The 24,814-nt window shown below is 36.4% G+C and overlaps 1 protein-coding gene across 2 annotated transcripts in view; it reads left to right on the top strand.

Annotated features, from left to right (window-relative positions):
* Positions 1 to 24,814, top strand: part of FAF1 (Fas associated factor 1) — a 391,473-nt gene that overhangs the window by 289,803 nt on the left and 76,856 nt on the right. For both annotated transcript variants that reach the window (XM_074334706.1, XM_074334705.1), the window contains 2 exons: positions 5,785 to 5,921; positions 10,172 to 10,260. In XM_074334706.1, the coding sequence (XP_074190807.1) occupies positions 5,785 to 5,921; positions 10,172 to 10,260 (226 nt within the window). The remainder of the gene's footprint in view (positions 1 to 5,784; positions 5,922 to 10,171; positions 10,261 to 24,814) is intronic.

Genomic DNA, 24,814 nt, shown 5'->3' with positions numbered 1-24,814 from the left:
ACTAACTGTACAGTAGTGCCTGTTTCCCTATAACCTTGCCAGTGCAAGGTATTACCAAATTTTCTTTTATCTTTACTAATGTAACAGATAATAAATGGTTTCTTAGTGTAGCTTTAATTAGGAGTTTACTCATTCTGAGTTATTTTGAGTATCTTTTCACATGTTTCTGAGCTATTACTGTTTCCATTTCTGGGAGCATTTATATATTGTTTGTTGACCTTTTCCTTATTGTTTCATAAGAGTTCTTTATATGTTAGGGAAATTAGCCCTTTGTGTGGTTTGAAATTTAGAATTTGACCCCCATTAATCATAAATCTTTTGACCTTATCATGGTGTTTTTTACCATGTAGAAATGGTCAAAATTATCACTTGACTTTGATGCTTCACCTTGCTCCAGCTATAGTAACCTTGTTACCTTTTAAATAGTCTGGATACTTTCCAACTTTAAGGTCTTTATATTTACTGTTCTTTCTGTCTGGAATTCTCTTCCTGGAGGTGTTTCCCTTCCTCCTTCACCACTTTGCCTCTTTGATCAAATATCAACTTTTCAGTGAGACTTTCCCGGACTATTTATTTTGTATTGCAACCTCCCCTTCCCTGCTGTGTTGTTCCTCCATCACCTGGAGCCCACAGACATCAGATTGCGTCTCACCTACACAGATGAAGCAAGTGAGAACTAACATATTCAACGTGGTAATCACTTCAGGAGACTAGACACTTGGTCCAGTGAAGCTGCCATTGCCCAAAACATTTTAGGGGTGACTGCTTTAAAAACCACCTTCAGAGACAACTTAAAGCCTTCCAAAGAATCAGTTCTGTGTCCTGAAAGCAGTGTTTCTCAAAGTGTGGTCCATTAACCACTTGCGTCAGAATTACCTGAGGTGGGGTTGGCAGCTTATTATAATATAAAGGCTGTTTCCTGGGCCTTACCCCAGATTTATTGAATCAGAATCTCTGAGAGAATGGGGCTGAGGAAACTGCCTTTTACATAAACTTCTTAGGTGATTCCTAAGCCATTAAAGCTTGAAGATCACTGCATGTGTAGTCAGTCTCCCGGCTTAGTCATGTACCTTGTTTACTTAACTCAGTTTGAACCAAAGACTTAGGACTATTTCCAAAAATCAAAGCCATCATCAAAGGACAAAGGGGCATGAGCCAGGGGTGCTGAAGATCATTCCTAATGGGAACTCCAGAAATGAGCTGGACAATGGGATGGGTATGCAGACTTGTGAAAATGATGTAGGAGACAAAATTATCTGGGGCCTGTGTGGGTTATGCCTGGCAGTGCTAACAACTTAGTTAAGTCTCACTTCACACCTTAAAGGACCATGGCTCTCATTTCCCTGTTAAAAAGAAAGGAAGAAGAAAGGAGAACTGTGCAAATACATAGATGATCTCCAAGGTCCTTTATCTTATGTTCTGGTTTTTCTACCAATGTACAGAAATATAACTGAACAAACCCTGAACACATGAATGAATATGTGTAAGTAATGAGGCTTATTACTATAGCAAAAAATACACTAGTTTGGTCTGTTTTAAAGGGAAGAGCCTTTTTAAAACAAAGTGGCTTTAAAAGAAGTAGGTTACCAGCTGCAGCTAAGGAAGTATATACAAAAGACTTCCCTTAAACTGTTGGGTAATACTGAGAAGTCCTATAGTACTGTTGAACATGAATCTCTTCTGCTCAGTGAACTCTTGTTTTTGAGAAATGATTCACACATTATCAGAAAGACATTTAATGTGTTTAATGGCTCAATGGTAAGCAGCCAGAAATTTTGATGTTAATTTTTGGTTTTAAAGTAATTAATATTACTAACCATAAATGTATTAAAAAGAAAACAGTGATTTTAGTTTCATATCCACTTTTAGATGTATAGAGTTTTGTAGTATTGCACAGCTGCAGCATCTATAATAGTATTTTCTTACTTTCCAAATATCAGTACTTGCCCTTTCATTCTCTGAATGAAAATAAAACCAGTGCCTGTTTTTGTTTAGTCAACAATTCTTTGATGCTAAATCTTTCTATGCAAAAAAATCTTTCAGTGTTGGCCCGTAGGTATAAACTATCATTTTAATCCTAAGCTATCATAATAATTATGATAAAAATGTTAAATATCATTATACAATTAATAATAATAAAATATCTACCAATTTTAAGGGCCTGCCATATTCTTAGCACAATTCTGTGTGCTTTCTGTATCTTACAAGAATGTAAGTGTTTTAAAGATGTTATTTCCACTTCACCTCTGAGGCTCCTTTAAATTTACGGAAGTCACATCAAAATGTAATAATCAGGATGCACCACACAGTTTTGTGGCCTCCATTTTTTATCAAATGTGCTTTCTTTTACATTATCTAGCATAGAGTAGGTAAGGTGGTAAATGTTTGTGGAATTTCATTGCCCTCCCCCTAAATTGCTGTGTTTCTTTTGGTATATTATGTTGGAGTACAATTTAAAATCAGTGACTTACGTAATTATGACTTTGATTGAAACAAACTAAACTATATCCTGTTTTGAATTAAAATGAGATTATGTTTTCCCATATCTGATTTATTAGTGATCCTGATTTCCATTAGCAAGTTAGAAAAGATCTATGCTTCACAGACTGAAATTTTACTAATGGTTAATATATGCTAGTCATCAGATGTTCTATTTTTTTCCCCATACTTTAGATTTAAAAATAAGATTTTATCTTAGATTTCTAATAGCAAGAACTGGTAAATATGAGCTCCTAATTATATTCTGTTTCTTCATCAAGGCCAAAGTTTGAGACTTCCCACTCCCCAATCCCCCCACTCCCCAGTGACAAATGAATTGCTTTATTACACTTGATTTGTGATTGACCATTTTCTTTAATTCATTTTCTCAACCTTTCCTTTTCTCCTCCCTCCCTCCTTCCCTCACTCTCTCCCTCATTTTACCCTTAGTAATGGTGTTTGTTCTTTGTCTTTTCAAATTTGTCACTTTAGCTTTTGGTTTGGGGGGTTGATTAAGCAACTTGTTATTCCCCCTCCTCAAATAGGTCTGTGATGAGTAGGTTGTTTGATTTATTAAAATATTTCATAATTAAAAAACAATGCCACTTCTCCTGCCACAGAACAGTTGTCATTGTTTCCCCCTTTGGATTTGAGATTGCAGGAATCCAATTGCTGCAGAAACCATTTATCCCTTTATGACCTCACCCTGATGAGTACCGCATGCAATCAGGTTGGCAACTTTGGTGCTACCACTGGATGTACTGGCACACTTATCTCTTCAAAAGGAAGAAAATACCACAATTCAGAGAACCACATTTTTTTCTCTTAAAACAACTTGTTTTTCCTGTGTCTGTTTTTGTTCTAATGTTTTGAACTGGGTTTTTGCTGCTGGTAGTGTGCTGTGAATGCTAACTTTCTGCTGTGAATGATCTTTAGAGGAAGAAGCAGAGCCTCCCAGCCATGAGAAAGATTTGATATCTGTGTTGTGAAGGTCTTATAAATTGTAATGGAAGGAATTGGCAAGTAGGAATTTTGTAATTTGGGGCTGGCGATTGGCCCTACAGGCGCTCGATGATTACAGTTTGAAAATCTCAAAGTAAACATGATTCAAATCTTGAGAAGATTAATCAGATTAATTCAATTTTTACACAGTCTCTCTTTGATTAGAACAAATTCTTAGTTAAGGCCACAAGAAAGCATCAACTGGCTGCGTGATCCTTGTATATTTCTCAACTGCCTCCAAAACATTAGAATGATTTGCCAATACTTGGTAGAAAACTAATCACTTTGTTGTTTTTTATGGTTAATGTCTTTGAAGGCTGCACCTCTTTGAATATGTTTTGAGTAGTTTTGAAATTTGTGTTATATATTATTTTAAACCTGGTCAGATAACTAGATTTTCCTAATTATTTTTCCTTCTAGCTCATTTTCACTAAAAGAGAATTTGGGAAGTACACAATTTCCAGGCAAAACTGTCTGGAAATTGAATTCTTAAAACCACCTGGCCAGCCTGCCAGCCTGTTTGCCTGCCAGCCTTCCTTCTTGGCTTCTTTTCTTTCTTTCTTTTTTGGGGGTATCCCATTTAGCTAGTGTTTAATATCACTAGTGAGGCTAGTTCTGTGATGGCCATCTACTGGGTGATAGCCACTTAATCCACTGGTGTGAAAACAACACAGACAATTGTTTTCTCCCTTTTGTAGGGCATGGCATTCCAACTGTTTTTGACATTTTTAATTTCAGAGGTTGCCAGTGATCAGATCGGGGTCAAGATCGACTTGAAATATTTTAGTAAAAAGCGGAAAGAAAAATGAGATCTTAATTTTCTAGTCTCCTGAACGACAATCTCCATTGATGAACTAAAGCTATATGGGTGTGAAATTTGGTATGGAGGCTAGTTGAGCACCTATTATCCCATATTAGTTGCAGAATGTGGAGATCTGAATTTTCATAGGGGCACTGATATTTCATGGCCAACAATGGGTTTCTTAAGGTCTTGTCATTTCAAATTGGTGTGAGGTCTGGTTATTGAGGCTCAAAATGTGTATATGAGCCTGCCTCCCAGTGAACTTATTTGCAGCTGTATTAACGTGTCTTGACACTCTTGCCGACAGTTCTAGGGGCCTTGACATGGTTTACTTTATGTAGTCACAATACAGGTTTTGTGGAGGATTCAGCCTAAATTTCTGGGATGAATTTCTATAGATTAGAAATACATTGGCTTTAAAAATTAAGAGGTTTGATTGTGTTTTGAATTTGGATATCAAATGAATCTGAGCACATGACATTTTAATGCCATTTGTCTTTTCAAATAGATTTACCTTCTAATGCATGTGACGACAGGACTTTGCTCATCAGCTAAAACATACATTTCAGAGGAGTTGTTACCTAAAATATTATCATAAGGCATAAGAAAACACATGATTTAGTTGCCTTTCATGAACATAATTAAGAATTAAGAAGCCGTACCAGTGGCTAGTCCCCAGAATTTCCACTGTTTTGCCTTTTGTGACCTGTGTTATTAAAAGTCCATTATTTTTACAGACTTTATTAAATTGGATCTTATTAAAGCATTCTATATTTGCATTTGGTCTTTCATAATTCATTATTATTATGACATTTACTTTTTACCATCAGATCTGAAAACATATCATAAGCTACCCTTTTCTCTTGAAAGAAATGCTAATTTCAAACAGTCCTCTAATAGAAGAGAAAAGCTTTATCAGTTTTTTCATTTATTCCAGATCGTGTTAAGAATACTAATGCTAGACTTCTGTATGCTAATATCTCTGAGCTTTTTTGGTCAAAAGCTTAGAATTATTATTTTTATCCCATACCAAGTATGAAACTAGAGGACCTGATACTACTGGAGAAAACATGATTCTGAAGCACAGTTCTTGATTTTAAATACTTGTGAAAATGTTGTTAAATCTTGTTTAAATTAAGATGATGCTAATCAATTTAACTTCGTACCACACGTATTTGTCCTATTTAAGAAATTCTTTTGTTTTAAAATTACGTTGTTTGTTTTTCTCGTCGTATAAGGTAGTAAGCTTACAGTGTTGGAGACTAAGATTCCTATGCTGTCAGCCCCAGGCAGCATTTAGGGTGTGCTGCATGCTTTTCTATATGATAATCACTTATGAAATAGCTGCAAATGCAATATAGCAAAATTTTACATCTTGATATCACACAAGCTGTCTAATTTTAGCATAACTAATGCCACACTTAGTGAGTTTTTTATCAGGGTACTGATAAATGTATTAAACTCTGAAATGAAACTTAACTTTGGATTTTGTCTCATTTTAGATTTCTGACCATGTGCAATCGACACTTTGGCAGTGTTGTTGCACAAACCATTCGGACTCAAAAAACTGATCAGTTTCCACTTTTTCTGATTATTATGGGAAAGCGATCATCTAATGAAGTGTTAAATGTGGTACAAGGTAAGGTACATGTCTCAAGAGGAGTACAGTGTCTCCTTGTGTATGTAATAACCTTATAATATTTACCATCAAAATTGACAGTAACTCTCTGTATTGGTGAATATCTTTGCATTTTAAAATATAGAACTTACTGAAGATGAATAGCTTCAAAAAATATAGGTGTTATGAGAAATGAAATATGCTGCATGAAAATCCAACAGAAATGTCTTAATAAAATTGCATAGCCCTTGGGACATAGGATAATCATGTTAAATGTTCAGAATTGCTAAATTCTCTAATATAGCAATTAATTCATAATCAGTTGTCAAATACAACATTTCATATATATGTGTATAGAGAGATTTCTTGCTAGAATGTTGATTAGTTGAAAGAAATGCTTATGTTTAGGTATCTAGAAAAAATAATGACTGGATATTGCAAATGGAATTGTTTACAGTGGCAGTTGTTTCCCCTTATTTGTGTGAATCTATGTCTAGAATGCAACCCTGAGGCATGAAGCTATAGGATACCTGTGTATTTAAACTTTCCAAAAAAAGAAAATTGGTCTTTACATTCTTTACCCCCAAAAATAAGTGAATGATTTTTGTTACCTTTACTAATGTACCCCAAAGGTTTGTATAAAATATTACCTGTTCATGGCAAACTTTAAATTAAAAACAATGTGTCTTCTCTATGCCACAGAGAAAAAGATGTTCCAAGTGCCCTAAGCTAAAGCTTGTGTCTGAGATACTTAATTTCTGCCCCTAAGTCAAAAGTTCTGCAGCAGATAATGTAATAGGAGGAGGGCGTGTTAAAATTCCCGTGACTTTAAAATTCAAATAAAATAAAATCTCTGGTATTTTATATTTTATCCATAACAAGAGCATTTACTTTCATAAATAATGTTAAAGACCTGCTCAGCAAATGAATTGCATAGCATAAATGGATAATGAAGATATTTTATTCCTGTTTTCCATCAGAGGCAATATTATAATAGTTAGAGGTTCTCAAAGTGTGGCCCATGGATTCTGGAGGTTCCCTAGACCCGTTCAGGGAATCCATGAGGTCAAAATTATTTTCACAATAGTAATAAGACTTTTTTTTTTTTTTTGCCTTTTTTACTGTATTGACATTTGCACTGTTGACATTGCACTGGTGGCACAAAATCAATGTGTAAAACTGCTGACACCTTAGTACAAATCAATGCCATGATACAAAACTGTACTAGTAGTCATATTCTTCACCTCCATATACATGCAGTTAAAACAATTATTACTTTTATTAAATTTTAACCCTTTATGGAGTTTGTGTGACACAGTGGGGCTTATGGAGAAAGCACCTCTGCTGCATTTCAAAGCACATTGGTAGTTTCAAAGAAAAACACTTGTATGGTTGCTTGAGCCAAACTAGTCTTTTTTTATATATTTTTTGCAGAACATCATTTTTACTTGAAAATGACTGACAGACAGTATTTCTATAGCCTGGGTGTTTGGCAGATATTTTCTCCAGAATGAACAAAGTGAGTCTGCCACTTAAAGAAATAGAACTGACAATAATTGTTGCCAGTGATAAAATTTGAGTTTTTAAGCAAAAAGTTGTATCTTTCGCCATTAGATTGACAGCTTACTTTTCTGATGACGTCAGTGGTGATGTTAACAAATATGATTTTTTTGATATAAATTAGGTATATCAACATTCAGAAGAAATGCATAACTCAGTGGAACAATATTTTCCAAATGACCAATGCCTGCTGTTGTAAAATCATGCATGAGTAAAGAGATCCATCCATTCAAAGGGCAAGATCAGCGAATTTTAATATAACAAAGTACAAAAAGTTTATTGATATGGTTTCAAATTCCTCACATACCTCACCTTGAAGAAACTTCCACTTGTCAGTTTAGGTGTCCTAAAGAAGAATATCTACAATTATCTATTAAAATACTCCTCCCTTTTTCATGTACATATCTGTGTGAGGTCAGATTTGCTTCATAAATTTCAATCAAGACAATATATTGTAATTGGTTTAATGTGGAAGTAAACATGAGAATCTAGTTGTGTTCTATTAAAGTCAGACATTAAAAAGATTTGCAAAAAATGTTAAAACAGTGCTATTCTCACTAAACTTTTTTGGGGGGAACAGAGAGTCATTTTTCATAAAAATGTGATATTTATATTAACATGTAATGGGTTTATTATTGTTACTTTTAAGTAAATTGATAAGTATGTTTTAAATATTTCAGTTTTAATTACTAACATAGTAAATGTTGATAAGTATAACCCACATAAACAAAAATTCTTCATGGATCTCAATAGTTTTTAAGAGTATAAAGGGGTTCTAAAACCAAAAGATTTCAAAATGACTGCAGTAAGCTAGAAAGAATAAATTTGCCCTGTACTGCATCACGTGGTACCTTTTTTCCATCTTGGATCATTAAGGACTTAGGTATGAAATACCTACAAGTCCAGTTTGGCAGTGAATCCTCGCAGTTAGGGCTGAAGCATAATTGATAAACAGTGGCTTAAGGCTGAAATTAATGGTCAGTATAGTCACCCATACAGCTATGTTATTATATTTTCCCATTGAGGATTCCAGTACTCTACATAAAGTGTTCATGCCCTATACTTTGAGTCTTAGTCACTGCAGTTTACAAATAAGAAATGGAAACCCAAAAATTTGCCCAGTAACAAAATCTACATTGAAGGAGATCCTAAACTTTTTGCCATTTGCCATATCTATTAATAATAACTACCAGTGATTGTGTGTGTACTATATACCAGGCCCTTTATATTATCTCTAATCCTTCTAAGAACCCTACAAAGGAGTGTTATCTTTATTTTGCGGATAAGGAAATTGATCCTTAGAGAGCTATTATAATCATTACTTATTCATGTGTTTACTAAGTGAATATTTATTAAGCCCTTATCATGTGCTAGACAGTTTCTAGGTACTAGCGCATATAATTTGTAAGTAGTGGTACTAGGGTTAGAACTATGACTGCAAAACCAGTTTTGCATTCTCTGTACCATGATACCACACCAACATAATGTTTGTTCTCCAGCTCATTTATTGAGAAAGTAGTGCTCATGTGACCAAATTAGACCTTTTTTTTTTTTTTTGGCTACGGACCGCAGATGCTCCCTCACCTTATGCTTCCAGTGGACATAAGGAAAATTGGGGAAAGGACCATTGAAAGATCATGTTAGTCAAGCCCTATTTTGGAAGAAAACTAGAAAGGATACTTGCTATTTGTTGTCTCAATGGTGGTCATTTCATTAATGGGACAAAAATACACCTTCTCAGGCCCTGGAGAAAGACTCTCTTGCCCATAGATTTGAAAGAACGGAAGAATTGGTATATCTCTGTATCCTCATGAATTTCTCTCGTATAGATGCATGCAAAGCAAATAACAGGACATAATGCATTCAGAAAATGGCATACATGTGCTATAGTTTGTTATAGACTTGGACATGAAATAAAATAGCATTCAGGAAAATCAAACATTTTAAATAACCTCTTCATAAAGATTATAGTATAATTATTGGAAAGCAGCTGAAAGGGGAAAATATCACTTTGGCAAAAAAAGAAATCAAATTTTTTTCAGAAATTGAATTACTATTTGTTTCACCAAATAATTTTTAGTGATAGGAAACAATTCTAAGTAAACAGTGTATTGAGGTGACAAAGAGGACAGGCATTGAGTCAGACTCATGTAGCTTCAAATCCTGGCCCCACCATGTAAGCAGCTTGACCTTGGATGGGCAGGTTACTTGAGCACTCTAAGCCTCATTTTCCTTCTCTTTAAAATCTAAATCATGACACCTTCGTAGAATTGTTGTAGATTAAATGAGATGACATATCAAGTGTTTAGCCTAATCATTAGCAATAAACAAATGGTAGTTGTCACCAGTGTTATTAAGTAAACTTGAAAGAACTTTTGATCCTCATGACTTGGACGTTCTTATTTATGGTGCTAAAATCCTTACTTAGAGACTGTTCCAGAAAGAGAGAGAGAGAGAGAGAGAGAGAGAGAGAGACTCTTCCCTCAAATCTAAATATTCTGATATTTAAATTGCCAGTATACTGCTTTACTCTTTCTTACTGAGCATATGAAACTTTTCAATGAAAGAATTTTAATTAGATGATAGCATACTAGTCTGCAAGTTGTTGTTGTTGTTTTTTAAGACTGTGGTTATTTCTTACTGATTAATTAGAATGACTTTTTATTTTATAATAACTAATGTGAAGTTTGGCAATCTCCATGTGTTGCTAGGTAACACAACAGTGGATGAGTTAATGATGAGACTCATGGCTGCAATGGAGATCTTCACAGCCCAACAACAGGAAGATATAAAGGATGAGGTAAGGTGAAAGGTTAAGACCTTTAATAGGATTTTGGTGAGATAATTTATCAAATGGTGATGCTTGCCTATGTCGTGATTGATAAGTAAGGATGATGAAGATACATTTCCAGATTAACCAGGACTTTTATGCCATTGAGTTTACCTTTTAGTTCATTCTTTCGTTGACCCCACAACCCAACAATTTGTTTAACTTTATGGACACTTATACTTTGCTAGATTTGCCATGGTGGCAAGAGGTCGATTTGCAGGAAATGAATTCCAAAGTATATTTACAGAAGAAACTACAGTCCAGAAAATCCTCTCTACTATGTGGGTTTTTCACTCATTTTTAAGGTCATTTTTACTCTTTTTAAATATTGAGATTGATTAGAAATAAACGTATTTTATATTTGAACATATTTTTGAGGCGCTGTGAGAATTAGTAAAAGATCTCCAGAATTCTGAATTTCTCAGTCTCCTGAACATATTCAGATAGTGTAGATGACATGAGCATGGGACCTCAAATCAAATAATAACATCAATATTGGTAATGACAGTGGTAGTCAACACATATTGAATATTTATAATGTGCTAAGCATTTTACATTTATCATCTCATGTGATCCTCAAAACAACCCCATGAGGCTGTATGTGAATCAGGGTTCTGGCAGAAAACAGATGGCACTTTCAAACTGGGTTATTTGAAAAGAGTTTAATAAGGGAACTGTTTGTAAAGGTATGGGTAGGGTTTATGAAAGTCAGCAACAGTACTACAGACTCTAGGGCTGATGGGAGCCCTTACCACCCCGGAGAGGGTGGTATATGGAGAGGACTGCTTCTGAGAGAAGGATGTAGCCAGCCCTTGGTGACCTGGTAGAGAGAAAAACCAGGGAATAGCTTCATTTTCCTTCCACACTGATCTCCTGCTAGTACTTCCTGTTGTCCTAAGCCAACTAGAAACTGAAAGGCAAGAGAACCTCCCTGCGCAAAAATCTAGGTGGAGCGTGGATACTGAGGGTCAAATGGAAGATAATCGAGCACAGATTGGTACTATTATCTCTACTTTTGGTTGAGAAACATGAGGGTCAAAAGGGTTAAGTTAATGTACCCAATGTCACACAGCCAGTGGCGCCTATAACAGTCTCACGTAATCATAAGTGCTTTATCAGTCAAGAAATTTCTGGATTTGGAAAATAGCTTTAAGATAAAATATGAAACAAATTTTAGCATTTGTTTATTTGAGATGCTTAGTTCACAGACATTTATAAAATTATCCTTTTTAACTTTGTTTGTTTTAAATTAAATAAGAAGATTTCCGTAGAACAAATAAGGGAGGGTATGATTTCTGAGCAATGATGAAAAGTTTCCAGGTACAGTGAGTGTTTTCAATAGAATAATAGCCTTTAGTTATTGCAAATGGGAAACGTGTAGATGATTTACTATAACTTTGTATGACTTTATTTTACTTTATTTACTTGTCTCTGTCTTTCATTAGACTGTGACTTTGTTAAGAGCAAGGGTTGTGTTGTAGTCACATTTGTAACTCTATCCCCAGACAGTGTACCTAGGACAAAGTAGGCACTCAGTAATGATTGTCAGATGATTGAATAAATGAATACCTGGAAGAATTTACATGAAATAATGTTACTTTAAAAAATTCTCGATTACAGTGGTATAAAACCACATTAACAAATGTGAAAATTTGTCATGCTATAACTAGTTTAGAGTTTTAATGTTCATTAGGTTTCTTTTATCGCTATAAAAACATTCAGTTGGTAATTTTTCTTAATAGTCAGTGTATCATTTACTCTGAGGGAAAGGTAATCAGGTATATGGTGGAAAAAATGTTTATCTGTTTCTCTGTTAATTGACAGTGACATTTCAAAAATAATGACGCACCGTACTTAGTTAGGAATTTGTAATAATAGGTGTGTTGCCATTCAAGATTACATTTATCCTAGAATATAGGCATTGATTGACAATAATTCCTAAACACATTCTTCAACCATTTAAATCTTGAGTCTCATTAGTACTAGATTTACAGATTATGCTGTATAATAATAGGAATGCACAATATTCGATGCATATTCCCAGTTCATTCTTTCATCTTAATTTGTGTTCCTCATAATTCATTGGTAAAGAAATTGACTTTAATTCCTTTAATACTGAGCACAAAATTGAGTGTGAGGGTTACAGGAAAAATCCAGGCTCCATATAATTGAAATTTTTATTGAAATTTAACTGCAAGAGGTAAGGATTTCTCTTTGATTTTAGAGTGCCTTCATGGAAGTTATCATTCAGGTCATAAGTACAGTTCCTAAGAGAAGCTTTTCTAAGTTTAAAGACTTCTTTTGGACTATGCAGAGATCGTAATGGTATCTGCTGAGTGTATGTGACAAGATACACTGTTCCTTGTAATTATGAATTTGCCTTGACTTTTTTTGAAATTTTCAAATAAGACTTGAAGCTTGTTGTTAAAATCAAATTCATGAACAGGTTTGGATGATGACTTCTAGGTCTAAATTTATTTAAACTTAACTTTGGTCCAATTACATCCATCACTTCAAGGATTCCATTATGTTAGTGCAATCAGAGATACCTATACTTTATAAAGCTTTTATTAAATAAAACCAAACCCAAACCATATCCATACTCTGAATCATTCTTCAGTGGCCCAGAATGGACTAACCTTTTATCAGTAATTGTTCTAACTCTCACCAGGAAGTATATTTTATATGATCCTCTTTGTTTTGACAGAACTGCCTATAGCTTTATTCTAGATATTTCCATTAATGATACCAGTTTGGTTTTTTAAGTGTTTACTGAGCATTTATCAGTACATAGCACTGGACTAGATCCTGGTGACTGAGAGTTGCTTTGCTCCATTGAGGGGCTATTGGTAAAGAAGGGATAAGGAGGAAAGCAATTATTACTACATGACAGCAGCCACAATCAATTTTTGCTTTTAGCCTGGTTCCAAACAATAGATGCTTTCTAACATGTAAGTGGATTCAATTTTTTTTCATATGCACTATATTTTAGCCATGAATAATCTAGAACCCTCTGATTATCAAGAAATTATGATACTTAGTTCCTTACCTATTGTTTCATTCGTTTGTTCATCCATTCAACACTAATTTATTTAGAATCCTCTATCATAGGTGTAACGATTACTCCTTTTCAGTCTAACCTCCCTGGTTAATTTGTATTCTGAGCAGTAGCTCAGTAATTGTCACAATCCAGATGTTGGAGATTAGGGCAAATTTTCAGGGCAGCTACATCGTTTTCATTTCTTTGCTAATTCTGAGAACACACTGGTGGAACATGGGCAACATTTGCCAGAAGGTCATTCTAGGCTTATCTTAAAAGGTTCTGATTCGGGACTTAAAAACAATACTGCCACAGCACAAGGAAGGTACGCTTATTGGCTCATGGCAGTTTTTTGCGTTACCAAAGGAAATTGTTGCCTTTGTGTTTTGTTCCATGGAACGCATAACTTTCCTGTCCTAAGCTTTGTCTTTATCTTACTGTTTTAAGCACTCTGCGCCTTTTCCTTTCCTCTCTTTAAAGTCTCATTGTCATACCCATTCTCTTTCCAGAACTAACAGTGATAAATAGGATTCCTACCAAAAGTGCATAAGAGTTCCATTTTCTCCACATTCTCTTGTCATTTTGATAATAGCCATTCTAACAAGTGTGAGGTGATATGTCATTGTGGTTTTGAGTTCTCTGATAATTAGTGATGTTGAGCACCTTTTCATGTACCCATTGGCTATCAGCATGCCTTCTTTGGAAAAGTGTCTATTTAGATCTCTGCCCATCTTTTAATCTGATTGTTTTCTTGCTATCGATTTGTCTGAGTTCTTGATATATTTTGGATGCTAACCTCTTATCAGATATATGATTTGCAAATATTTTCTCCCATTCTGTAGGTGGCCTTTTCATTTTGTTAATGGTTTTTGTTTTGCTGTACAGAAGCTTTTTAGTTTGATGTAGTCCCACTTGTTTATTTTTGCTTTTGTTGCCTTTGCTTTTAGTGTCAAGTCCAAGAAATTGTCACCAAAACTGATTTCAGGGAGCTTACTGCCTATTTGTCTTCTAGGAGTTTTATGATTTCAAGTCTTACATTCAAGTCTTTAATCCATTTTGAGTTAATTTTTGTATATGGTATAAGATAGTGATTCAGTTTCATGCTTTTGCATGTGGCTGTCCACTTTTCCTAGCACCATTTATTGAAGACACTGTTCTTTCCCCATTGTGTGTTCTTGGCTCCTTTGTTGTGAATTAATTGAGCATATATGCATGGGTTTATTTCGGGGCTCTTTATTCTTTTATATTGATCTGTGTGCGTTTTTATACCATTATCATACTGTTTTGATTACTGTAACTTTGTAATATACTTTGAAATCAGGAAGCGTGCTACCTCCAGCTTTGTTTTTCTTTCGCCAAGGTTGCTTTGGCTATTGGAGGTCTTTTGTCAGCCACTCACTCCAGGTATGTCCCTTGTGTGGGTTGTGTGTCCCCTCCTCTTGTAGTTGAGCCTTGGTTGATAACTGCACATCAGTGGGAGGGACTAACCCTTGGGCTCACTGGTTGTGAGGACTGGCCTTGACTACAGCGGAAGAGTTATTGTGCAGGGGCTCATCCCATGCCTCAGGATCTGCCTCGGCAGGACTCTGGTGCCTGCCCAATCTGCCCCTTGGGTGTGTCATAGTTGGAGGCGCCTGGGTGATGCTCCAGCTCATTTTGAAGCTGGCCACTGAGGACACCAGCCCCAGAGCCACATTAGAAGGGATCCACTATGGTTCCCACCCAGCAGGAACCAGAAAGAAATCTGCAGAAGTCTGCCACCCGTGCTGTGCTTGGAAGAGCCTTGATAGGCCAAGCTGCGAACCAAGGCTGGCTGCCGCTAGTGCTGGCTTAGGGCTGTTCAGCCATAGGTACAGAACATGGTCAAGCCAGATGCCCTTTGTCTGGGTTCCATGAATCTTTGAGAGACTCTAGGAAAGTCTGCAGTTTGAGCCAAGGCAGGCATGGTATGCAAGAAAAAGCCACTGAAAGCAGCATGGGTGTGCCCAAAAGTTGGGCAGGGCTGGGTCTCCAATCCCCAGGGCATGGCAAATGAATGGTGGAGACTCAGGTATGGCAGCCCTCTGTGTTCGCAGGCTGGGAAGGGGGAGGGTCATCAAAGAAACAATGGCCTCCGCCAGCTCCACCATCCAGGAGAAAACCACCTCTCCAGCCCCCCATCCCAAGCCAGATAACTCAGTTCCCCTTTTTGTCCCTCTGCCTTTCCCACTGCTGCCCCAGCACTGGAGCTCAGAGCAGGTAATCTCATTGGTGGGTAAGTCTGGGCACAGTCCCTTTAAGGGGAGTGCCTGTGAGTTCAGACACACTCAGTCTCACTCAGTCACAATCTCCACTGGTTTTCACAACCAAAAATCATGAGGACTTCTCTCCCCGGCACTGGACTCCTGGGCTGGGATGGGGCTGGGATCTCTTGCTCCTTTGGGGAATGGAAGGGTGCCCCACAGCCGAAATAGCCCTCCTGATCTTCAATGGTCACACAGAGGTGTGGGACCAGCCCATTCTACGTCTCTGCCCCTCCTACCAGTCTGGAGGTGGCTTCTTCTGCACATCCTTAATTGAAAGGCTTCAGTTCAGCTTGAATTTAGGTGATTCTCAATAATGGTTATTTTGTAGATTAGTGGTAATTTTGATGTGGTTGTGAGAGAAGGTAAACACAGCATTTACCTACTGCACCGTCTTGGTTTTCTCCTTTTCTATTGTCTTTTTAATCTCTGTTTCCTTTATTTCTTCTCTGATCTTTGTTATTTCCTTTCTTCTACTAACTTTGGGCTTGTTTGATCTTTTTCTAGTTGCTTAAGATGTAAAGTTAGGTTGTTTGAGATCTTCCTTATTTCTTGACGTATGCATTTATTGCTATGAACGTGTCTTTTAGAACTGATTTTGCTACATCCCATAGTTTTGGTGTATTGTATTTTGATTTGTCACTAGGTGTTTTTTAATTACTCTTTTAATTTCTTTTTTGACCCATTGGTTTGTTCAGTAGCATGTTGTTGAATCGCCACATATTTGTGAATTTTCCAGTTTCCTTCTTGTAATTGATTTCTACTTTCATACCATTTTGGTTGGACAAAATGCTTGATATAATTTCAGTCTTCTTAAGTGTATTAACACGTTGCGTATGGATCACGAGAATCTTTGTTTTTTTCTGAGCCATGCGTTAAGGACAGATAACGAGAATTCTCGTTTTTACTGTTGACTCTTTTTACTTTGCGCATTTGAATTATTTGTGTTTCGTTAATAACAAAGGAAGCTGCTTTCTGCAGTATCATACCAGGAGGGATTACTAACATCATAGGTGAGTAAATCCTAAAAAATTCCATAGAAAAATAATAAATGACATAGAAGCATTTACACTTTAAAGAGAAGAGTGCATTTTAAAGTAGTTTCTTTTAAAAACCTGCTGCAACAGAGGGGTATGAGGGATTTAAACCCCGCTGTACGCAACGTGTTAATAGTTGTTTTGTGGCCTAACATATGATCTATCCTGGAAAATGTTGCATGTGCACTTGAGACGAATGTGTATACTTTGCTTTTGCATGGAATGTTCTGTATATATCTGTTAAGTCTATCTTGTCTGACATGTTTAAGTCTAATGTTTCCTTAATGATTTTCTGTCTAGATGATCTATCCATTGATGAAAATGGGGTAGTAATGTCCCCAACTATTATTTTATTGTTGTCCATTTCTCCCTTTACGTATGTTAATATTTGCTTTATATATTTAGGAGCGCCTATGTCATGTACATAAATATTCTTAAAAGGTTTTTTTATTCCTCCACAGTGATTTTTAGTCCTCCACAGTTAGGTCCACATCACAGAAGATAATTTTTTTCATCCTGATTTGCATATTCATTTCATAAATATTTATTGCTATTTTCCCATGTACCAGACTCCATATAAAACGTCAGCAACACAGCTATGAGCAAAATAGACACAGTCCTTGGGCTTATAACCCCGAAGTTCTAATAAAGTCTGTGAAGTGATCAGGTGGAGGAAGCCCCAGGAGCACCTAGCCATGTTGAGCTGGACTTGTTGTGTCGGCATCTTGACATGGCACACACAAAACGGCACTTACATTCTTCCCAGTGTAAGCTAGGAGGCAGGTAAAACAGGTGAAAATGAGGATGATAACAGCCACTTTTCAGGTTCCTGCTACATGCCAGGCATAGTTCTGGCCTCCAGGGCAGTGGTTTTCAGTGTGATTCCTGGATGACTAGAATATTCAGTTACCTACCAAGGAATCCAGGCAGCTAGATGTGAAAAAGCAATGTAATCAATTTTGTTCCCTCCAAATTCTATTTCTTTCATTGTATCTGTTACAATTAGACTGCTCATATATAACAAGAATTGCATTAATGACAAATATTCATTTAACTTTGTTTTTTTTAATTTCCATGTCATTCACATTATTGTTCAATTTACATTCATTTTACTTTTTTAAAGACTTATTTAAAAATATAGCTAACATACAACATTATATCAGTTTCAGGTATATACCATGGTTATTCAACATTTATGTACCTAAACAAGTGATCATCATAAATCAGCAACCATCTGACACCGTACCACTCTATCACAATATTACTGACTATATTCCTCATGCTGTGTGTTACATTCCCATGACTTGTTTTATACCTGGAAATCTGAGCCACTTATTGCCCTTCACCTTCCTCCCCACCGCCATTTTTAGTTTTTCAATTACAGTTGACATTCAATATTATTTTATATTAATTTCAGGTGTGCAGCATAGAGGTTGGACATTTATATAATTTAAGAAGTGATCCCCCTGACTACTTTAGTACCCACCTGACACTATGCATAGTTATTACCATATTATTGACTATATTCTCTATGCTTTACTTTACATCTCCGTGACTATTTTGTAACTATCAATTTGTTCTTCTTAATCCTTTCAGCTTTTAAACCTTCCCCCAACTCCCATCTCATCTATCACCCCAATAAATCTAGTACCCATCTGACACCATACATAGATATTACAATATTATTGACTACATTCCTTATGCTAACCCCTGCATCCCCATGACTACTTTGTAACAACTAATTTGTACTTCTTAATTCCCTTCCCCATTTTCACCCACCCCTTTAACCCTCCACTCCCATCTGGCAACCATCAAAATGTTCTTGGTACCTATGAGTTTGTTTCTGTTTTATTTATTTCTTTATTTTGTTCTTTAGATTCTACATATAAGTGAAATCACATTGCATCTGTCTTTTTCTATCTGACATACTCCACTCAGCAAAATGCCCTCTAGGACCATCCATGCCGCCGCAGCTGGCAAGAACCCATTCCCATCCATGGCTGAGCAATATTGTGTATTTGTACCACCTACTCTTTATCCCGTCATCCATCAATGGACAGCACAGCTGCCTCCACATCTTTGTAAACAATGTTGCAATGAACATATGGATGCACTCATCTCCTCAAAGTAGCATTTTGGGTTTCTTTAGATAAATACCCAGACGTGGAATTACTGGGTCCTTCTTTGTCTCTTCTTGTTGCCTTTGTTTTAAAGTCTGTTTTGCCTGGTATAAGTATTGCTACTCCAGCTTTTTTTTTTCTTTTTTTTCCCCATTTTCATGAAATATCTTTCTCCATCCCTTTACTTTCAGTCTGTGTGTGTCTTTCAATCTGAAGTGAGTGTCTTGTAGGCAGTATATGTAAGGGTCTTGTGTTCTTATCCATTCAACCACTCTATGTTTTTGATCAAAGCATTTAATCCATTTACGTTAAAGTAATTGTTGATAGATATGTAGTTACTGCCATTTTATTATTCATATTTTTGATATATTTTTTTTCCTATCTTAAATCCCTCTAAGATTCCTTGTAATACTGGTTTGGTGGTGATTAACTCCTTTAGCTTTTTCTTGTCTGGGAAGTTCTTTATCCGTTCTTAGATTTTTAAATGATAACCTTGCTGGGTAGAGTAGTCTTGGTTGTAGATCCTTGCTTTTCATCACGTTGAATATTTTGTGCCAATGCCTTCTGCCCTGCAAAGTTTCTGTTGAGAATTCAGCTGACAATCTTATGTGAGCTCCCTTATAAGTTACTAATTGCTTTTCTCTTGCTGCTTCTCTCTTTGTCTTTAATCTTTGCCATTCTAATTATAATGTGTCTTAGTAAGGGCCTATTTGGATTCATCTTGTTTGGAACTCTGTGCTTCCTGGGTTTGTTTGTCTATTTCCTTTGCCAGGTTAGGAAAGTTTTCAATTGTTATTAGATTGGTGCAAAAGTAACTGAAGTTTAAAAGATTAAAAATTGCAAAAACCACAGATACTTTTGCACCAACTTAATATTTCTTCAAATAGGTTCTCAATCCCTTGCTTTCTATCTTCTCCTTCTGGTACCCCTTTGCTGTGAGTGTTATTACATTTGCTGTTGTCCCAGAGGTCTCTTAAACTGTCCTCGTTTTTCTTTTTTGATTCTTTTTTTTCTTTTTGCTATTCTGATTGGGTGTTTTCTGCTACCTTGTCTTCCAAATCTCTGAACTCTGTCTCTGGTAGGTTGCTTATCTCCATTTTGTTTATTTCTTTTTACAGAGTTTTATTCTTTCATTTGGAATGTATTTCTTTGTTTCCTCATTTTGGCTGTCTTTCTGTGTAAGTTTCTATGTACTAATAGACCTGCTATGTACGTCTCCCATTCTTGTTAGGTGGCCTTATATAGTAGGTTTCCTGTGGGGCTCAGTGACTCAGTCTTTCTGATCACCTGTGCCAGGTGCTTCAAGAGTGTCCCTTGTGTGGCTTTTATGTGCCCTCCTCTTATTTTTGAGCCTTGGTTGCTAGTAGCACCAAGTCAGTCAGTGGGTGGAATTGACCCTCAGACTGACTGGCTGTGGGGTTTGGCCCCATCCAGAGTTTATAGGCTGCTGTGCTAGGGGCTTACCCCAGTGTGTGGGATTCACTCCAGTGGGCTCTGGTGCCTATTGAGACTGCCCTTTGGGTGTGCCATTTATAGAGCTAATTGGGTGGTGCTCTCCTGTAGTCTGAAGCCAACCTCCATGTTGCTATTGAACAACCAGTGGGTCAAAGGAGAAATCAAAAGATTAATCTTTTAAAAACCTAGCAACAAATAAAAATGAAAATACAACGTTCTCTTGGAAGGGGCTCCAGTTCAGGCCCAGGTCAGCCACTGCCTGTGACCGGCTGGGGACTACCTGGTAGGAGCTATAAAGCAATCCACAGTTTGTCTCTACTTGTGCTAGACCTGGAGCCACGTGGGAGAAGCCATGCTGCAAACTGAGGGTGGCTACCACCCGTATTAGGACTGAGGTAGCTTCACAAAAAGGCAGGACACTCTGAGGCTTGCTGCCAGCTGCTGGCTCCCAGTTCCCTGTAAGGTTCAGCTGCTGATAAAGCCTAGTGTGGTATGGAGTTGGATATGGCAGGGTCTCAGTGAGTCGCCAGGGTGGAGCAAACAGAGCTCATTAGACCAATTCAGATTCAGATTTGGCCATGGGCTTGGGGGAGGGCTCAACACAGAAAAGATGGCACCCACCTGCCAGCTGCACAAGAAAAGGACCCCACACAGGGGTAAGGCCAACTTTTCCTCTAGTCCTCGCCATGCAGCCACACAATTCAGTCTTTCCCCATATGTCCCTGAGTCATTGTCCCTCTGCTGTAGTCCAGAGTGAGTGCCTGCGAATGAGTGTGTGCACAGGACCTTTAAGAGGACATCTGGGTTCCCTGCACCTCACCCGGACGTTTGGAATCCCCACTGTTTTTCACAGTCAGATGTTGTGGGATCTCCTCTTCCCAGCATCAGTATTCTGGGCTGGGAATCTGATGTAGGGTTAGGGTCTCATGTTCCTTTGGGAGGAAACTCCACAACCGAGATATCCCTCCCAATTCTCAACTGACACATAGAAGTTTTGGACCAGCCAATTTCACATCTCCTCCCCTCCTACCAGTCTCAATGTGGCTTCTTTATATCCGTAATTATAAAATTTCTCTTCAGCTAGACTTCAGATAGTTCTCCAGGTTGATTGTTCTATCATTTAGTTGTAATTTTGATGTGTTCACAGGATGAGGCAGCCACAGCATTTATCTATTCTGCCATCTTGGATCTCTGTTCTCATTGTTCCTTTCTCAAATTAGTTATATTCTTAGTTCCCCAAAATTGATTATGGCTCAAATGTGGTTCATTGAAGTATAATGTTCAAAATGATGTAATAAATATTGTAAATCAGTGTGACATAGTTCAAACTAATTCAACATCAGTATAAACATAATTCAGAGAACTCCAGTGCTAGTATAGAAGATGCCAAGGTAGCTTACTTTGATTGTGATGATTTCATGCTAGGTGCCATAAAAGAAAATTTTGATTGAGAGGTGAATATATGAAAATTGATTATTTAGGAGAAGCAATCCATTTACCCCTAGTGCTAGTGTTTCTCTGTTATGAAATTTTTCATAAAAGCATGAAGCCTTCAGAGTTTTTGTTTGTTAAATCAATAGGTGTTTTTTTTCCAAAATGAGAAAAATAATTCTACTGAAAAAGAAAAAAAGGTATTGCTCAAGGCAGAGAAGTAACCAAACCACAGAGGAGAAATTGTTTACATTTGCATTCCTTAAAGTAAAAGTGGAGGTAAATCCTACTACTGCCAAGAAACTTGTAAATCCAGCTACAAAGTTAACAATAGAAAATGCTCAAATGAGATAGCAGAATGAGTTCCTTGGAAAGTATTCATCAGGTGGCACTATTGGGTGGCATGTGATGGCAATAGGATGGTCTGTGGAAGAGCAGTGACCACACTGGCCATGCACATTATGTTGCTTTACAATTAGAGGAAATTACTAACATGTACAAAGTACGAATCAGTTTTGGCGTATTGTTATATGTATGTATAAGAGGTAGAAGTAGTCAATGCTCTTCATTCTGTTTATCAATGAAAAATACATATTACAAGAGAAGAGTTTAACTTAATGATTACTTTACAAGCTCTGTGTTAGTTATAAAAAGATGAGGTAGAATCAGTGCTGTTGACTAACTGTACTTCAAAGGATACCATCCAGAAAGTGAAAAGACAACCCACAGACTGGGAAAAAAAATGTTTGCAAATCATATATCTGGTAAGGTACTTGTATCTATAATGTATAAAGAACTCTTACAACTCATTAACAAAAGGACAGATTACACTCATTAAGAAAATGGGCAAAGGATCTGAGCAGATATTTATCCAAGGATGATATATAAATGATCAATAAGCACATGAAAAGATAGTCCACATCATTAGTCATCAGACAAATGTAAATCAAAACCACAGCGAGATACTACTTCATATCAACTGCAATGACTAGAATCAAAAAGTCAGATAAAAAGTGGTGAGGATATGGAGAAATCTGAACACTTACAGACTGCTGATGGGAAGTCTGTCCTTCCTCAAGTGATTAAACATAGTTACAGTATGAGCCAGTGATTTCTTTCCTAGTTATATACCTAAGAGAAGTGAAAAGATAATGTCCATACAAAAATCTGTACCTGTATGTTTATAGCAACATTATTCATATTAACTAAAAGGTTTAAACAACCCAAATGTCCATCAAGGGATGAATGTGTAAGCCAAATATAGTATATATATGTATATATGTTTATATATATACACACACACACACACACACACACAATGGAATATTATTCAGCATTGTAAAGGAATGAAGTTCTGACATTCCATAATATCAGATGAATCTGGAAAACATTATGCTAAATGAAATAAGCCAGTCACAAAAGACCACATATTATGTGACCCCACTCAAATGACAATTCAGAATAGGAAATCTAGAGAGACAAGAAGTAGAATTGTGGTTGTTTAGGCTTGGGTGGAGGTTATGAGTGGGTGTGGAAGACAGGAGGGTGATCGCTAAAGGTATGTGGTTTCTTTTTCAAGTGACTGTTGTAAAGTTGACTGTGGTAATAGTTGCACATATCTGCATATATCAAAAACCACTGAATTGCACACTTTAAATGTGTGAATTGTATGATATGTGAATTATATCTTAAAGGTAGAAGAGGGTAAAGGGGGTCAAAAACTATAATTTTAGCAAGGAACATCAAATTCAAATGAAAAGGATTCCACCTGACTATCAACCCACACACTTCTTTAGTGAATAGCTGATAATAAATATATCCCACAGCTAACGTTTATACTCAATAGGGAAACACTGGAAAGCTTTCACTCTATAATCAGGAGCAAGACAAGGATGCCTACTTTCACCACTGCTATTCAACATAGTTGTTGAAGTTCTATGCAGAGCAATTAGGCAAGAAAGTAAATAAGAGACATCCAAATTGGAAAGGAAGAAGTAAAATTATCTCTATTCACAGATAATATGGTCTTACCATCGAAAACCCTGAAGACTACACACACACACACACACACACACACACACCCCAAAAAAACCTGTTAGAGCTAATAAACAAATTTGGCAAAGTTGCAGATTCTAAAATTTAAAAAAATGAGTTGTTTTTCTATACATTAGCAATGAAGAATCTGAAAAGAAAATTTAGAAAACCCATTTACAATAGCATCAAGAATAATAAAATACTTAGAAATAAATTTCACTAAGGAGGCCCAAGCTGTGTACACTGAAAACTACAAAGACCTAAATAAATGGAAATACCACCCCTAATTATGTGATTCAAAGGCTTAATAATTAGACGACAACACTATCCAGATCGATCTATAGATGCAATGCAATCCTTATATAGAAGAACCCATTTTAAATATATATGGAATTCCAATGAATCCCAAATAACCAAAATAATCTTGAAAAAGAACAATGTGAAGGGTTGAGACTTCTCAATTTCAAAACTTACTACATATCTACAGTACAAACAGTGTGATACTAGCATAAAGGTAGACATAGAAACTAGTGGAATAGAAAAGTGAGCCAAGAAATATACCCTCATATGTATGGTCAGTGGTTTTTAACAAGGGCATGAAGACCATTCAATGGGGAGGGAACAGTCTCTTCAACAAATGATGCTGGAAAAACTGGATACCAAGATGGAAAAGAGTGAAGCTGAACCCTTAAGTAACACCATATACCAAAATTAATTCAAAATAGATCAAAGATCTAAATTTTAGAGCTAAAACTGTAAAACTCTCAGAATAAAACAAGGGGAATATCTTCATGACCTTGACTTTGGCAATGGATTCTTAAAGCTGACACCGAAAACACAGATAACAAGAGAAAAAACAGATAAATTGGACTTCATAAAAATTAAAAACTTTTAATGGATAAAGAAGTTGTGGTATATATACACAATGGAATACTATTCGGCAGTAAGAAAAGATGATATAGGAACATTTGTGACAACATGGATGGATCTTGAGAGAGTAATGCTGAGCGAAACAAGTCAGACAGAAAAAGCAGAGAACCATGTGATTTCACTGATATGTGGTATATAAACCAAGAACAACAAAAGAACAAGACAAACAAATGAGAAACAGAAACTCATAGACAC

The sequence above is a fragment of the Rhinolophus sinicus genome, linkage group LG06 (assembly GCF_036562045.2).
Source record: "Rhinolophus sinicus isolate RSC01 linkage group LG06, ASM3656204v1, whole genome shotgun sequence".
Classification (NCBI taxonomy): domain Eukaryota; kingdom Metazoa; phylum Chordata; class Mammalia; order Chiroptera; family Rhinolophidae; genus Rhinolophus; species Rhinolophus sinicus.
The sequence above is the reverse complement of the archived record's forward strand: the minus strand, read 5'-3'. Positions and strand labels throughout refer to the sequence as shown.